This window comes from Rousettus aegyptiacus, unplaced genomic scaffold (assembly GCF_014176215.1).
Source record: "Rousettus aegyptiacus isolate mRouAeg1 unplaced genomic scaffold, mRouAeg1.p scaffold_m13_p_7, whole genome shotgun sequence".
Lineage (NCBI taxonomy): Eukaryota > Metazoa > Chordata > Mammalia > Chiroptera > Pteropodidae > Rousettus > Rousettus aegyptiacus.
The window spans coordinates 14680156-14698211 of NW_023416310.1; the positions used below are offsets into that span (position 1 = coordinate 14680156).

At 47.0% G+C, this 18056-nt stretch overlaps 1 protein-coding gene across 2 annotated transcripts; it reads left to right on the forward strand.

The window, feature by feature from the left end:
- The first annotated feature begins 1632 nt into the window (after positions 1-1632).
- TCF23 (transcription factor 23) lies at positions 1633-5288 on the forward strand. 2 transcript variants are annotated; one of them, XM_016129081.2, is made up of 3 exons: positions 1633-2046; positions 2776-3018; positions 4931-5288. In XM_016129081.2, the coding sequence occupies exons 1-3, from the start codon at positions 1825-1827 to the stop codon at positions 5108-5110; spliced, it is 645 nt and encodes a 214-aa protein (XP_015984567.1). In that variant the 5' UTR covers positions 1633-1824; the 3' UTR covers positions 5111-5288. The 2 variants fall into 2 exon arrangements, with proteins under 2 accessions (XP_015984567.1, XP_015984568.1); XM_016129082.2 differs by having other exon boundaries at positions 4934-5288.
- Positions 5289-18056: the final 12768 nt, after the last annotated feature.

Consider the following 18056-nt stretch of genomic DNA (forward strand, 5'->3'; position numbering starts at 1 on the left):
ATGCTAGCAAAAGAATTTACAGTGAGCAGTTTGGAGTGGTTGCACATAATAGGGAAGAATACTGGGAATGGGATGAAAGAAAATGGAAGGAAAGGAGGGAGGGAGAGAGGGAGGGAGGCTAACAAGGGCCCTGTGTTCGCCAGAGACAACAGTGCGCCGTGAATCGAGGTGCATGTTTAATTCTCTGCATCCTGAATAAAAAATAATAATAAAATAAAAGAAAAGCTGTGTGTCTGCCTTTTCAGTTTCTTTTCTATATGTTCACATAAACACATAAACCTTCACACTTATAGTTTGTGTTTTCTGGCGTTTTTGATCCTGGCTGGGATCTTATTATACATATTGATCTACAACTAGATTTTTTTTTCCCACTTAATTGTACATCTTGGAGAGTTTTTTCATGCTATTATTCAGAGGTCTGTCTTATTCTTTCTATTTCTGCACATCGTTCCATAGTATGGATGTACCAAAGTTTATTTAATCACTTCCTTATTGGTGGACATTCAGGTCAATTTTACTTGTCTTCTTTTTTTCCTTTGTCTCTGGTTGAGGGGTGTCTATCTGACTGTATCTACAACCACGTTTGTTTCTCTGTCCTCGCTGCACTTTTCCTTATTTTGTCTCCACTGGAGTTCAAGATTGAGGGACAAGGGACATGCAAGACGATTCTGCTGCAAGCAGAGGTTGTAACTCGGGGACAGGCAGGAGCTACTGTGGCGAGCTGGCCATTTCCTCAGCCTGCCTCCCCCTAACTTGCCGTATGGAGGATACAATGCTACTGGGCAAACATCTGGTCTTCACCTTCGAAGAACTTAGGTTTTGCATTGGGGACAGATACGTGAGTAACTCCACCCGAGGCAGAACAGCATAGGGTAAGAGGCAGCTTTCCAAGTTCATTGGCTGCCTGGGTCCCTCCCGCCCCCGCCACCCATCACTGACTAGATATTTGACATTAGGCAAGTTATTTCGCCTCCCAATACCTCAGTTTTCCCATGTGTAAAATGAGGATGTAAGAGCCTATTTTCTAATAAAATTGATCTGAGAAATAAATAAGGTAATACATATAAAGTGCTTAGCGCAGTGCCTGACACGTAGCGATCTGAGAACACTGAACCGTTAGAGAGCTAGCCAGGGTATGGTCGTGCATGAACCGGGGCACCAACCAAACAGGGAGCCGTGGGCTCTGGGCTCTGTGCCACCACGGATGAAGGGTATAGCCCACAGGATGGGCAGAGCTGGAGGAAGGTATTCCAAGGGGATGAAAGAATCAAAGGAAAAGCACTGGGTAGAAAATAGGAGGCATGTTTGGAGAATGGGGGGCAAGTGTCCTGTGGCTAGAAAGTCATATTCACTGGCAAGGGGAGGGAAAGTCCTTTCGGGGATGTGAACAGGCAGACTTCTGGCACAGAGATGGAAGTTCAAGGCCCTTCCATGGATTTGAACCCTAAAGCTAAAGTTGCAGGTCTATCATAGGACTTCTGTCAGGGTCAGGCAAGGTTCCAGGAAGGAAGAAGCTCCCTTCCCACCATCCTCTTGCCTTCTTCAGCGAGGACCTCCTCCCAGAGCTTGGCCACTCCCAGCATCCCACACCCCCACCTCTCAGCTGGTTGGGAAGCAGGCAGGAGGCTTTTCGCGGGGGCTGTGCCGGGTGGGCGGTTTTCCCAGAGCAAGGAGCAAGGCAAGACAGAGTTGGCGCCAGCTCCCCCAGATATAGACGTTACTGGTTGGATGACCAGCCTGCCCCAGCTAGCTTGAGCCCAAGGGCTCCCTCAGGCACTGTGTTCCCATCCTGGGGCCTGTGACACCACATCCCAGGGGTGTGGCATGTCACAGAGGGAAGCAAGAGGGGCCCCAGCCATGCCCAGAGTGGGGCAGAGCCCAGGGAAGGCCAGGCCAAGGTTTCTAGCAGGCACTGACAGGAGGAGGAGCCGCCTGAGCCGGACGAGGCAGGACCTGTGGGAAGAGACCAGCTGGAGCCACCAAAGATGGAGCAGAGTTGCCCCTGGCCCAAGAGGGGCCCGGGCCAGGAGCCTGGCTGGAGGCAGGGTAAGGAAATACGGGCCTTGCAGAGGGCACCGGGAGGCGGGAGTTGGAAGGGCTGAGACGTCATCTCTGATGGCAGAGCCTCACTGGTCCCTTTGACTCCAAGGCTCCATGCTGGGGTGGTTGGGATAAGTCAGAGCGGTTAAGTCAGTCTTAACCAGAGTGCACCTCAGATAACTGGCCCAACTCACTTCTCTCAAGGAAACGGAGGCCTGGAGGAATGGGGTGACTATCCCAGGGCCCCGGGGCAGCAGTCGGCGTGGGGCCAGGACCTCGGCCTTTGTGATTCAGCCCCGGGCTGGTGTTCTTCCTCTTCACCACAGCGGCCTCTTCCTCTTAGGACCTGGCCAGGCTAAGGGTCAGCCCTACGGAGCAGGGTGTGGCTCTGTGGTCCCTGGGGCCCGGGCACCCTGATAAACTGGATTCAGACTCAGCTGTGGGTGGAACGAGGGCTAGGAGCAGGCACAGTGGAGAATTAGGAGTACAGGACTCTTAGGTTCTGAGCCGAGCCTTGCCATCCTGCTCCATCCGACCCCAGGCAAGGCCTTCTCTCTACTTCATGAGCTGTACAGTGGGGCAGGGCCAAGAGTGGACAAATCGAGGGTGAGGCCCTTCGGTCTCCGCTATTCAGCGTGCTACTACTCTGGCAGGAGACCGTACACTAGAATGTTCTTAGAAGCCAGGGCAGTCAGGGATCTGGTCAGGCCCACTCACCGGGGGCCCTCCGTGCAGAGTGAGGCCGGTCCTGAGAACGCAGCGCGGGAGCGGAGCCGGGTGAGGACGCTGCGCCAGGCCTTCCTGGCCCTGCAGGCTGCTCTGCCCGCCGTGCCACCTGACACCAAGCTCTCCAAGCTGGACGTGCTGGTGCTGGCCACCAGCTACATAGCCCATCTCACCTGCACGCTTGGCCATGAGTTGCCTGGCCCCGCCTGGCCACCCTTCCTGCGTGGACTCCCCTACCTGCACCCTCTCAAGGTAGGCCACAGGCCCAGGGCCTCAGGGAAGGGGCTTTGGGATAGGAGGGTATTGCACTCAGGCCCCCTGCCCTGAGCAGAGCAATATTGGAACCGGCTGCTTCCTGCTCTCTCAGGAGAAGAGGAGCCAAAGGTGGCTCTTGGGGTGCAGGTGAGGGGGGGTGGTGACTGGAAATGACTTTATGAGAATGCGATTCCTCCAAGAGGGGACCCAAAGATTCTGGGGTGCCTCGCGGAAGTGGAGGAAAAGGGGCAGATTCTAGGGCTGGTGCCTCGGATAGCAAACCATACCTAGGGGAGTCCTGGATTCGAGGAGCATCGTCCCACTGTACAATGACTTGTGTCCTCTGGACTTGTGTCGCAGGAGGGATCTCCCTCTGGGAGAACAATCTCCTAAGAAAGCATCACTCTAGAAGCAACCAAGCTGGGGTGGGGGTGGGAGTCGGGGCAGGCGGGAGTGGGGGCTTCCTGCATGCACCACTTCCCAGATTGCACCCTACTTTCCCTGCACCTCAGTTTTATTACATGTGAAAGGGAAGATAACATGAGCCTTACTTCTCTCTCAGGGTATGAAATGAGATCGTAAACGAAAGCATAATTAATAATAAATCACCATCTCAGTAACAGCTAACATCATTTGGATGCTCGAGTTAGGCCGGGGGCCGAGCTTAGCACGTCCATGCCCTCTCGTCTTTTAACACACACACACACACACACACACACACACACACACACACACACACACACACGAGGACCAAAGGAGGATTACTTTACAAATGAGGAAACCAAAGCTCAGGGAGATTAAGTGGCTAAATGTAGTGTGAACCCAAGGGTGTCTGACTTCGGACCCCCATGCACAGCCACCAAGAGGGTCCAGGGGATGGCACGCGAGCTGCTGGGTGCAGAGCGTCGCGGTGTGTGTGTACAGGTAGGGCGCTCTCTGCCCTCTGACGATGCCATCGTGATGAGATCAACTCCACTTTTATGGGAGATACTTTTCACCATCTCTCTCCCCTAAACATCATAGTTTTGAAATGTCTTGAAATGTAAAGATTTTTTTTTTCCTTTCAAGTAAATGTGGCTAAAATGCAAGATTTTGAGACTAAATGGGGGCAACTCTGAAATGGTGAAAGTGGTACCTGGCGTGGGGGAGGGGCATAGTCACTTCCTCAGTTGCGAATTGGTGGCCAAGGTAAGACCGCTGCATGTAGTAGGGAGATCATACGCTGAAGGACGCACGAATGAGAGCCTGGTTAGGTCTAGAACACGGGAAGCTCAGTGGGGCGGGGAAGTTAGCCAAGAGCAGCGTCCCCTCAGCCCCCAAGGGGCGGGGCTGCCAGCAGGAGAGCAAAGCTCAGGGCAGAGTCGACCTGGTGTGTTCTGGGACTGTCCACGCTCCTGCTGGAAGGGTAGACCATCTTTGGCGGTCCCCAGCTGAGAGGAAATGGGCAGCACTGGTATCTGGGGCCAGGGCTGGGCAAGAGCAGGGGTCAGGACTCTTCGGTGTCAGGAGTCTCTCCTTGCTACCCGCTCTGTCGCCCTCCCCACTGCCCAGCCCTGGCTGTGACCAGCTCTGCACCCGCCTCCCTCCCCACCGTGGGGACTCCTCTCAGGGTTCTCGTGCTCCTCAGCTGGCTCCTCATGTGCCTGCCTGCCAGGCTCAGGTGGTCAGGAGACTGTATGACCAGAAGTAGTGGTGGGCCAGAAACCACTGTCATCAGAGCAGTCATGTCAAGGGAGGGTCTCAGGAGGCAAGGCTGGGGAAGGCCAAGTTTGGAGTGCCAGGGGCTTATTTGTAGGCAGATTGTAGAAATAACTCCAGAGCTAGTGAGGCTCTTTTTATATGCTAGGAACCCACTGAACCCGGGCTGCAATAGTGAGCATTACTTACCTTCCATCCCCATGTCTTTCAGAAGTGGCCGATGCGATCTCGTCTCTATGCTGGAGGCCTGGGGTGCTCTGGCCTTGACTCCACCACGGCCACCACTTTGGGCCAAAGAACAGAAGAGGCAGAAGTCGAGTCCCAAGTCCCTGGAGAGGAAGATGCTCTCCTTCCCACCAAGCCACTCTCACCAGCTCTCGATGACAAATGATCATCACACCCGCCCTTTTCTCCCAGACTGTGACTCAAGCTTAAGGACTTGGATTCTCTACCAGGCCCTGCCTGTCTTCACTCTGACGCTCACCCATCAGACCTGACTCAGCTCCCGGATTCCAGCCCGCAGACCAGGTGAAGCCGCCAGCATGTCTGTGATGGGGAGTACTCAGGAGCACCAGGGAGCAGATGCTCATCTTGACACCCAGGGGGTGACTCCCCAGTAGTGGCTCTTCTGTGGCAGCTACAAGGGAAATGAGAGAGGAAGGGGTTTTGGTTGGGTTGGAAGTTGAGTTAGGGTACCACCCCTGCTCATCCCTCCACCCCCGCCTTCAAGTTCTCACAAATCCTCTGGAGATTGCTAAAAGACAACCGTGGCTGGGCAGGTGAGCAGTAGGGGCCTAGGATGGCAACAGCCACGGAGGCTGATAGAACAGACAGACAGGCCAGACAGGCCCTGGGTAGCTGCGCGTATGAACAGAGCTGGGCTGGGGCCACATGGCCAGGGTGGAAACCAAAGAAGGGAACATATTTTGTTATTACGCCCCAGGATGCTTACCGGAAGTTAAAAGGCAGGAAAGCATTTAGGAGGCTCGTTCCTGCATTATGGTCTCTCCAGCTGCCTCCTCATCACTGCATTTTCTCCCTTTCTGGGCCCTGAACCCTTCCGCTTCTTTCCTGATATGAGTTATAGTTACAGGTTAAGCCATAAAGCTCACATTGCTTACATTCCAGTTTCCAGAGAAACTTTTAGATCATTGCAGCTGCCTACTTTGAGAAGATCTTGTCCCAGGGGCAGCTCTTCCTTAACTGAACCGGGCAGCACCTTAAGGCCTTGCATATGAAAGATAGTGATAAACTCAATTACAATGAAGGACTTTACATGGAGAATGTGTATCTTTTCCAGGGGTTGATAATTACAGTCTTTTCTTTCTATTATTTTAGAAACTTAACCTCCAGGGAAAACAAGGCCTGGGTTCAGTGGGTTTGGGTTCCTAGTATAATTTTGGCCTAAAGCCTCACTGGCTTTGGAGTTATTTCTACAATCTGCCTACAAATGAGCTCCCTCGGGCCAGCTCCTCCCCACAGACCCAGCCCTCCCGGGCTCTCCCTAAGGTCTGCCACGGAGTGCCAGAAATCTGATAGAGCTTTAGTGGAATTTATCCCTGGCTCTGAAGAAATCATTTGAGGCCTATTCACAGAGTCTACACGTACTGGAAATAACTTTCCAGATTAGATCTAGCTTCAAAGCAGGCAACTGAAATCTCCACCGAAATGAAACCATCTTTTTATTTAATTTCAGGGCCTCAGAGGGGAAGGGGATGGGCCAGGCCAACTAGAGTCCCAAGAGGGGTAGCTTTAGACAGAACCACCACTGCCATTGTGAGAATAACTGAGGCTTGGGACAGGCCAGACGTGGTCGGAGGTCTGGGTTCTGCATGATGAATTGTCCTGCCTCCGCAGGGCTGGTCAACTCTGCAGGAGAAAAGGGGCTGAAGGGGTGAATCAGCAAGTTGGGGTGGAGTCAGAAAAGGAGACACAGAATGTCCCAGCCGTGGGTGCATGGGATGTGGGAGAGCAGCTGGACTATGGCTGGGAGCCACGGGGAAAAGGCCAGGGCCAAGGCTGAACTCGTAAATCTATAGAGTTTCTGCCGAGGGGCCTGGAGAGCTTGTGTAGAGCTGCTTCTGGGCAGCTGGATAGGGCCAGGCAGGGGCAGAGACCAGGTGTGGGTGGGTATAAGCACAGTGCTCTTCAGGAGACCATAAAAGTCCAGCTTGAATGTTCTATTTTTAAAACCAATGAGCAGTAACTTCCTGGTTGAGTTTGAGGGTGATAGGATGAGGAGCAGATGAATTTCCTCCAGGGCGGGTGGCGCGCAATATTTTTCTGGGGATGAAACTGGGAAGGTTGGCTTTGGGTGTGCATAGAGGGTTCCTCTAGAGCATAGGGCTTTTCCTAATAACTGAGGAGACTGGATTGGAGCCCCACACCGCCCAGCTCCTAGCAAGCCCTTGGGGGGTGACCATGACACACTGATAGAGAAGACAAGAAGGGCAAAAGAAGGATGAAGCTGGTGGAGCGCTGAGAAAGGGCAAATGCCATCATTACAGCTTTGTAAGGCCACCTCAGGCTCTTTCCAGGCAAAGCTGTCTTCCTTAGTGCCTGGAAAGTCCTACTGAGGTCCAAAGGCCATCTCTTCCAAACAGACAGCACCCAACACAGTCAGGGCAGGGTGCAAAAGGGCTGTGAGGGGGGAGGTGAAGCCAAGGGAAGGAGCGGGGATAAAGAGGAATAAGCAGAGGAAGTAGCAGGTCAGAGACTGGATCCGCAAATGAACCAGAACCAACAATAACTTCCTTTGCCTCTGCTGCAGCGGAAGAAAAATATCTGTTCACTGGGAGACCTTTTATTCCCAACGGGCCTGGGAGCAGGAGGTGGACAAGAGCAGTTGGAGGCAGCTGAGACTCAGGTCCAAAGATAGCTTTCATTCCCTGGGAACAAGGGTATGTGGGAAAGAGGCTCCAAAAGGAAACAGGAGCACAGGTGACAAAGTGACATTAAGGTGGCCTGGCTCAGGAGTCAAAGGGATGGCTGATCCCTTTGGTGATCTCGTACTGCCTGCCCCATCCCCAGTGCCCATGACCCAAGGAGACAATGGAGGCAACGATGATGAGAACAGCTTTCCACGGTTGGATGTGCATGTGCTTTCTGATGAGCTGCAGAATTAAGGGCAGAGGCCTAGATGGACTGGGGGAAGCAGACCTGGCCAAAGGTTATCTGAGTATTAAGGCAGAGACTGCAGATCTTACCTAACTGGGAACTAGAGTAGTTAGAAATAGGACATCTACTCTTCTCCGAGAATTCCTTTTCCCTTCCTCCGGAAGAAGCCTGGCCAGGACGAGTCAGGTGGTACTGTCCTCTCCCTTTCGTGGCACGAACCCTAAACCCAGGGCCTCTTGTAAGCTTAGATTCTAGACCAGGCGTTGTCAAACTATGGCCAGTAGGCCAAATCCAGCCCCTCTGACTTGTTTTTGTAAATAAGTTTTTATTGGAATGCGGTCACGCTCTTTTGTTTATATATTACCTATGGCTACTTCCTGATACCGTGGCAGAACTGAGTAGCTGTGAAAGACTGTAATGGCTAAAATGTACGAATTCTGGCCATTTTCAGAAAAAGTTTCTTGACTGCTGCTCTAGATATTCAAAGTGTGGTTTGGGAAACCTGGGCGGGAGGCAGGGTGCAGTCCTCCGAGGCTGTTCCAGTGCTCTGAGTGGCCAAAACTATTTTCATAATACAAGATACTTCTTGCCTTTTTTCACTCCTATTCTCTCATGAGTGTAATAGTATTTCCCTGAAGCCATATGACATGTGATATTGCAACAACAGATAGAAGAATCCAGCTGTCAGTTATAATAGACATTAAAGATATTCGCAAAAATGTAAAACAATGCCGCTCTTCTCACTAAATAGTTTCCAATGTGGAAAACCACTTTTTTCTTAAATATTATATATGTTCACATATAGTGGGTTAATTAATGTTATTTTAAAATAAATATTCTTTAAAACTCTCTCTTTTAATTCCTAATATGGTGACTATCACTAGAATAACCCATAAAGCAAAAGCTCTTCAGAGTCTTACTTTTTTAAGAATGTGAAGAGGTCCTAAGACCAAAAATTTTTAGAATCTCTGTTCTAGAATAAATTGGTGGTGGTCAAGGAAAGCTCCTGCCCTACCTCATGACCCTGTATGTGACAGTTCTACCCTCTGCCTAAGGCAGATACAGTGAATAAGATCTGGTCTTCGAGAGACAGAGGGCTTGGGGTCAGGGGGAGCGCCTGGCAGAGTGTGGACAGAGGCCTGGGTCCCTGGTGAGGTCTCCTGGAGGATGGAGGTGGCGCTGCTCCCCTGGTGGGCTAGGCCCTCCTCGGCCACTGCCATGGCCTCCTTGTCCCTGCTGCCCTTCAGCATCCCGTTACTCATCTTCTCCGGAAACACTGTGGGCTCCATGGACAGGTCCTGGGGACACACAGAGCAAAGAGAGAGGTGCGGGGTGAACAGGAGACAAAGGGGTGGGGAAGGAGCTCAAGCAGAAATGTGCAAGATCCTGCTTTGAGCCTGGCTGGAAGGGAGACCAGAGTAAGGGGGAAAGGAGGGGAGGGGAGGGGAGGGGAGGGGAGGGGAGGGGAGGGGAAGGGAGGCCGGCACATGCTGCCTGTCTGCCTGGGCTAAGAGCCTCTGCCCATGAAGCCAGCGCTCCCTTGCGGGAAGGAGGGAGCCTGGGCAGGTGCGATGGGATGGTCCAGGATCAGGCAAACAATCAGAGAAAGGGGTCCTGGGTTGGGGGAGAAAGAAATAGGATGAAAAGGAACCTGGAAGGTTTGGCATCGTCTGGAGAGGGAAGGAAGGGGTCAACATAGGCGTTACCTAGCTGTAACTTTTGCAGTGAAGTCGCTTCTGACAGGACAGGGGCAGGAGAGCCAGGAGTCTCAGCAACACCAGGTAAATGGTCTGAGGGTTCAGGGTCTGGCCCCGCATCCTCGCTGAAGGCGCCTCTGGTTACTGTGTAACCAGTGCATACGCAGCAAGTCCTCTGTTCTTGGGATTCCCAGCCCCCAAACTGCCTCCCATCTCCTGGAGACCAGTCAAGAAACCCGGGAACCCAGAAGGCAAAGTCAATTCTCCTTGCAGAGTTCAGATTCCATGAGCGCTGCTCCCTCAGCTTGTCCTGTTTCTCTATGTCCCCAACTGACATCTCCTCGCCAGGGGGCAGACTGACAGGTCCCAGAACCCCTGCTGGACTTGCAGCCCACCACAGGTGCCCATGCCCTGGCCTTCGAAAGAACCACCATGGTCCTTGCTTTGTCAATGAGAAACACCAGGAGCAGTTCTCTACGTCCTGTTGGCTGAGCCTGGGTCTCCCACTCCTTCCACCCCCAGGCTCGCCGCTGAGGGTGCTGGGAACGTGAAGATGGGCACGTCCCTTCCCATGGGCTCTGCATCCCCAGCTTTGAGGTGGGAGAGGAGAACCACCCCCAACACAGCAAGGGGGGCAGCCGCTGAGCAGAGGAACAAAGGACAAGGGACTTCCTCAAGGGCTTAGAGCAAGCGCTGACCACCAGTCACCTGGGAGATGTTAGTGGGGACAGAAGTGGAACTAAGGACCGACCAGTGCCATTGAGAAAGCTGAGAAGTTATGAAGGAGCAAAGATGACTGAGGTTTTCTGTTTTTTGTTTGTTTGTTTGTTTGTTTGTTTGTTTTACACCTACAGCACCCCGTCTTCCTAGGTGGTCTCCTGTCCAAATACTAACCAGGCCCGACCCTGCTTAGCTGCTGAGATCAGACAAGATCGGAATGTTCAGGGTGGCATGGCCGTAGACCTGAGGTTTTTTTTTAATCTGAAAAAATATTACAAAAAGTTATTCAGTGCTTAGAATAGAAACAATTCACCACATTAAAAATTCTGGAAGGAGAAAAACAGTTGAGTAAATCAGGCCTAAATGACAACAGTTACATCAAGGCTTCAGTAGGTCAGAAGCCCTGGCGTTGGGTCCAAGTTGGATGAAAATAGACTCCATGTCACAAATCCAAGAAAACAGCTAATGGCATGGTGGCTGGCAGAGCCCCTGGAGCTCTGGAGTCCTGGCGAAAGTATACGTACACTCTCTCTAAAGATGCAAATTTCGAATAGAGCTTAAGGAGGGAGCCAGCCATAAATGATGTGCCTGCAACAAGTGAATATAAAACTGTTGAGATCTCATATGCTCTGAGAAGAAGTACAGTAGCATAAACCAGAATTCGAAGCAAAGCTCAGCTGTAACCGCGGTAGTGTGGGCATGTGCCAAGCCTCCTGGGAAAGGCTACATCTTATGCAAGACACTGGGAGGGCTGCCGGACTGGGATGTGCCAGTGAGCAAAGCTCTTCTTCATTCATATGCCAAGGCTGGTTAAATGCGCCTTGCAAACATGGTTGTAAAACTCCACCCACAGGCCAAGGATGTGAGGCTCCCTTGATAACAAGTCTCATCAGTCTCACCAGGTGCTTATTGTCAAAAGCATGCCGCCACCACCTGGACATAAGGGCAGACCAGGATGGACCTATTTTATTTTCGGAAGGTTGACATAAAAATATGCCATTGACCCAGACAGGCAGGGCCCTCACATACTACTGTAAAATGAACATCTACTTGTGCTTGCTTTGGAAATGTGGAAGTTTACGTGGGGGGTAAATGGTGTTACTAAAAATTTATGAAATTCTAAGCTGTATTTTGATGTCTCCAGGACCCGGGGTTAACAGATTTTCATGAGGTTCGTGGTGTGAGCCATGGCGGGTGTTGAGGGAGAAGACTGGATAGCCCTTTTTGAAAGGCAGTGTCACTTTGTAGAAGAGATCTTGATGTTGCAAATCCTTCAGAGAAACCACTGTTAGAAACATTAGCAGTAAAGTGATGGGGCGTGTTATTAATGCCACACTTATTCAAGACCCAGAACAGAAAGGGGCTGGTCTCATGCATATAAAAAGAAGCCAGAGCCATTGGCAGCCTCCCAGAAACAGTAAAAATCCTAAGTCAATCATTATATGTTGGTCCGTTTAAAGCCCTTTTAAGAAGAAAGAAAGTGTTCCTTCCAGCTTAAGAAGACACAGAGATTGGCAGACTTTCTGCCCCACTGCCTTTATTGGAGGATTTTTCTTTTTTTAAAGCATTGCAAAGATGACCTTTGTACAAGGTCAGAACTGGAATTGCTCAAAAGTTGCCCAGAAAGACCTAAATTGATCAAGCATCTATGTTGCAATATCCCCTCTGGCTTCAGCTGAAACTTCTCCACTTAAATTTATATCCCCAGCCAGGGAGAACATCTAGTTTGAAACAGTTCCTAGCTCTTCCTAAATTGCAAAGTGGTGAAAGAAGATGGCTCTGGTCTCGACAGAAGGATATCAGTGGTGTCGATCCCATGGCCTTTTTTCTCTCCCAACTTGATGTGGCTCTGGATCATCGTCTCATTATCTGCCTCAATTCTTACAGAGCTTCCATTCAATTTGTGCTCAGTTATGACAACTATGAAAGGTAGAGAAGGAATTTCTCCAGAGACACTCTAAACAAACATGAAGAAACCGGGCGGGAAAGAGAAAATGTGGGTTTGTAAAACATACCAGACCAACTGCTAATATAGAAATTACCTGCCCTATGTAGAACTTCTGGACGAGTGACATATTTTCTAAGAAATATTGTTGGACTTTCGCATCTGACAATATGCTGGACTGGATGTGTAAAGAAATCCTCCTGGTACAGAATACTTGAAGTGATAGATAAAATATTAAAACATGTTTTTAATGATAAAATATAAAAATACTTTAAATTGTTGGATTGGCAAAAAAAAAAAAAAAGAGAGAGAGAGAGAAATGAATAAGAAAAGGGATTAAAAAGCATAAAACCAAACATGGTAAGCCAGCACCAAGGCCAGTGTTTCCTTGGTGGTATCTACCAATTCCTGGTGCCCAAGGCCAGAGACATAATAGACCAAGTGTGGGGACCAGAGATATTATGGGGCCCATACAAAATGGGAAATTGGGTCAGAGACCCTGTCATAAAGCTGGAATCCCCAATAGTCAACACACTCTGTGTGTAAAAGATAGATAAGAATACTCACTCAAAGAGGTTCTGGCTCAGGGAGGCATTGTAGGAGGTCTCCCTGAGATTTCTAAGCCCTTAAACTTTGGAAGAAACAAAAGACAAAATGTCAAGTGGTCTAGGCACAAACAAGCACAATTCTTCTCTGGAAGAGCATGCTTTAAATCCAGGCTTTGAAAAATTCCCATGGATAAGTTTCCAACAAACTTCATAAAATTCATAGCAAACAATTCAAAAATTATAAGGAAACATGCCACCATAAGCAAACAATAGCCGAAACGTTGAATTGTAGATACTTGCAATGACTTCAGATAGTATAATTTTTAAGTACAGAGTATACAGTAAATATGTTTAATATGTTTAAAGAAACAAGGAGTAATTTGAAAAAAACATGCAGGTATAAGAAAGAGGCTATCAAAAATGACCAGCAAGAATTGGGGGGAGGGGAATAAAATTTCTAGAAATTAAAAAGACAATATTTTAATTTAGAATCCAGTGGATGATTAGAAACTATTAAAAATAGATCTAGTATGTCAGAAAATAAATCCGAAGAAATTACTCAGAATTCAGTACATATGCCAAAGAGATCAAGAACAGAAAAAAAGAATATAATATAGGAGAATATCTTCATGACCTTGGAATAAGGAAATATTTCTTTAAAAAGACAGAAACATCACCAAGCCTAAAGTCGAAGATTGATAAATTGTACTGCATAAAATTAGGAATATCTATTCATCGCAGGATACCACTGAGAGAGTAAACAAGGTAAGTTCGCAGGGTGGAAGAAGATTTTTGCGATACAAGTAATCAAAAGAGCTTGTATCAAGAATATAAAACTATCCACAGAGCAATAAGAAAATTGTAAATGGGCCAGAGGCTTAATCAGGCACCTTTGTAAAGAGGATATATCCAAGTGGTTAAAGACGGTCAACTTCAATAGTAATTTGAAATATGCACATTGGAATCACAATGAGATAGCAGCACACACTCACCAGAATGGTTAATATCTATTAGTCCAGAAAAGACATCCCTGTGTCGATAGCCTCAAAATATGAGTGCACGAGTGCATCAAAGATATGTACGAGAATGCTCATAACAGAATTATCTGTTATAGCCCCAAATTAGAAATTCCTATTCTTTCTTTTGGCTGCTGAGGTTGGGCTTTTGCAAATCATATTTTTCTTTTCAAGCTAGCATCCTATTAGGCTCTGTCAATAGGGGGCACTAGAGAAAGCCTGTAAGTTGAGAGGAGTGAGAAGGGACTTTCTTCTTGGCAGTTTGCCTTAGGCGCCTGGAGTGACATGATGGCAACAGCTCTTTATCTTAGCAGCTACATTTGGCTCAAGTTTTCGGCTTTCCTCCCTTCTCAGAACCAGCCTTTACTGAGGTCTGAGTTCCGCCTTTCCGCAGGCTCTTCCTCCAAGCTTCTGGATTCTTCCACCTCTTCCCTTCATTAACCCCAAACGCTCCTGGAGCTTCCTTCAGTTGCCAGGTCTATGTTTCCTGGATATTTCCCTTTGGTCTTTGCATTCCTTACAATAATAAAATCCTGTTAAAATAACAAGTATGGCTCTTATGTTCTTGGCTAGATGCAGCCAAGGTTCAATACTTTTGACATCAGACCAGCCTACTGACCAAGAATTAATTGGAATATCTTTCCTCTTCTACATAGGGAATCCGAAGGCTGCAATATGGTTGATAGGATTCAAAGATACTCACCGCCATGCTTGGTTGGTTGCCAAAGGCTTCTTTTCATGGTTACAGAAATCAACCAGAGCCAAAGAGAACACAGACAGCATCCTGGGTGTCAATTGCTGTGACTGCATACCAGGAGGAAAAATGGGAAAATGGCGTCTTTCTTAAAGTCTTCACAGCCCTCCTTGGATACATTTTTGAGAAAACAAATTGAGAACATCCAAGTCCAGAAGTACCTTGCTGTTACTATGGCCAATGCCGTGTATGTGATAAGGTCATTGTTGTGGCCGATTCTTTAACCAGATTGTAAACGTGTGCACAGCTTGCCCAACAAATGAACAAAAGATTTGTGTAATTTGTAAGCAAAACAACGTGAGCTAAGACCTGATGGGCTAGCATCTTTCAATGTTCATCCCCCGACAGGCTTATACCAGCCATTATGAATTATTAAAAACCCAGTCCACCCTCCCTCCCTACAAAAATCTCTCCCTTATGATATATAATTTTCCTAACCCAGTTAAATACACACCTCTGTAGTTCCTACCATTTAAGTCTGTGTCTATAGAAAGCAGAACACAATCTGCTCATTCAAAAAATCTATTTTTATTTACTTTTGAAGCCAGAAAACTCTCAAGGATTTTCCTAACGTATCCATTCCAGATCGTGCCAATGTTTTGGTTTGCCCCGGAGGCATCATGCAATATCTTGGAATCTCAGCTCCTGATCTTCTTAAATACAATTTCCCTCACTTCAGCCACCCACTCCTAGGGTCATGCCCTTTACCTTGTCATAGTCAATAACTACTATCCCCCAAATCTCTATTTCAAGAATTCTAATTCGATCATTTGATCTCTATCTCCTGCCCTTCCATCTCGCTCACTGCAGTCCCGTATTCCTTCGATCTTGTTGAGACCTCTGATTCATTTACCACCTCTGTTTTACTAACCATCTTCCCTCAGCTCCTTACTTCCTCTGTGCTCATTCCAGATTCCATGTTCATTATTATAATCGCTCCTTTGCAGATTCCCTTATCCTTTCCCCCTCCTCCTCCATTGCGTTTGCCTGGCAACATCCTGACCCTGTACCATCTTTTCACTGCAGGCCTCGCTCGAATGTGGCTGGAGATAAATACACAACTGCGCTCACTGGCCTCCCTTGAAATTCTCACCGTAAATCTCAAATGGGCCCTCAACACTTCCTGATATGTTTTCTTTCCCACATTCTAGCACAGTTATTTCTTGTGTCTTTTTTCTCCTGGAAACCTCTCAGCTTGTCTTTACCACACACTTCATGGAGAAAACAAGAACCCTGAAGCAGGACCTCTCTATCATCATACTGACTTCCACACCTACCCATTTCTCAGCTGTACTCAAAACTGTTCAGGCTCGTCCTCCGCGTGGGCCGGGATCCCACCCACGCTTGCCCTTCTGAAGAGCCTTGCTCTTGAAATCATCCCCTCTGCCTCCTTCTGCATCCCTATCTTTTCTCTTACCACTGGATCACTTCTCACATTTAAATCAGAATGCAAATACTCTCTAGTGTAATATTTCCCATTACAAAAAAAAAAAAACAAACCTTCCTTGACCCTAGATCTCTATCTCACTACCACTACATTTCTCTGCCTCACTGTTATCTGCTTTAACTACCACCTTTACCAGAAGCATTGGCATCAATTGGCTGCCTTCAGTTGCTATAAAGAAAATGCCCAAACTGAATATCCAAACAGCAACTAACATCATTAATCATTAGGGTAATACAAATCACTATCACTTCACACTAACTAGAATGGCCACAATTAATAACTGAGTAAATATCAACTGCTGGTAAGGATGTGGAGAGATTGGAACCCTCATACATTGCTGGGGGACCATATTCTGGGGCTTAAAATAAGTCTTCACAAATTAAAAAAAAATTTAAACCATACAAAATATGTAAAATGGTACAGCCACTGTGAAAAAGTTTAGCGGTTCCTCAAAAAGTGAAACATAGAATTATGATATGACCCAACAGTTCCACCTCTTGGTAGGTACCCAAAAGAACTGAAAACAAATATTCAAATAAAAACTTGTGCATTAATGTTCATAGCAGCTCTATTCACAATAGCCCCAAAGTGAAAACCACCCAAATGTCCAACTGATGAATGAATAAACAAAAGATGATGTTTTCACACAATGGAAAGTTATCTGACAATAACAATGAATGAAGTACTGATGCATGCTACAACCTTGAACATATTATGTTAAATGAAAGAAGCCAGACACAAAAGGCCACATACTGTACGATTCCATATATATGCTCCCCACATCAGTCACTATGAAGCCATACAGAAAATGTAGACAGCTTTACCACCCCAGGAGTTATGCTGAATATACAACCAGTCAGGGAGAACTGAGCAGACCTACATTCAGGAAAGGGACTCTGTTGTGAAAGTTTTACCTTCTTTTAATCTTCTTGGTTCTCTTCTGTAATCATAAAAATGTCCTTTTCTGTTATTTGTAAGAACTTTCTTGTCGAAATTTGGCCTTCAAAAGTTTCATGCCATCCCCTGTAGAATGCAACTATCAATCTCCAAGCCTTGATAATAAATGATCTTGTAAAATAGCCATCAGTCTCAGATTTGTACCTCAGTTACTTATGTTTCTGGATTTTGTTGTTTGTCAAGAGGGTTATAGTTTTGCCAACTTCTTCCTTCGCCAAAGAATTAATATATTTACTACTATAGTATATTCATTGTGTTTAAATATGTGTCTGCTCTAATGTAAAGAGATGCGGGGGGGGCGAGAAAAGGGCAGAAGAAGTACCCCCTTTTCTTCTCTGCTAGATGAAATCAAGTCTTCACGCAGACTTCACGCGAGTCTGGAATTGCTGATGCCATCCTGAAACCCCAAGTAGAAACATCGTCAACATACTAAGGGTGGACTCAATGGTGATTCTGGATCTGAAATGATCTTATCAATGAGCTGTCATTATTATTTTTTTACATATGTTTATTTTTTTAATATATTTTTATATATATTTATTTTCTTGTTATGTCTTTGTCTGAAAGGAGTTCGCAAACTACCAACAGGGGAATACCTTTGTATTCATTTCTGTTGCCCCAAGTCACAGAAGGATGAAATTATAGATGGTAAGAATGTGATGAAAGTAAAAGGATTCTTATTTAAGTGTTGGATATGGCACCAAAGGTCAATTTTGACAGCTTAAAAGATCCTGTGCTTACCGACTTCACAGTTTGGGAAGCTAAACAAAGCATTAATTATATGTAATGATTTGTCTTTTATAATATGTAATGCTGCCATAGAGCAGCATTATATATTTTAAAAGACAAATCATTACATATAATTAAAACAGAATACTGTTGTTTTTTTTTTTTTTTTGAAGTATCCAAAACTTTTGAAATGCACTTTTATGACTGCTGAGTCCTGGGTGTTCAATTGCAAAAATATTTTGTGTCTATTTCCTGGCATGACTGTCTGTTTTAGAGAAAACTAATTGGCAGAGATTTTTTTTTTTTTACATCAAAAGGGTAATTAAATAGCATCTATAGTACCAGAAAAAATAATATGGTGCACTGACTGGCAGCCTTTGTATAGGATACTACAACACATTTCCCAA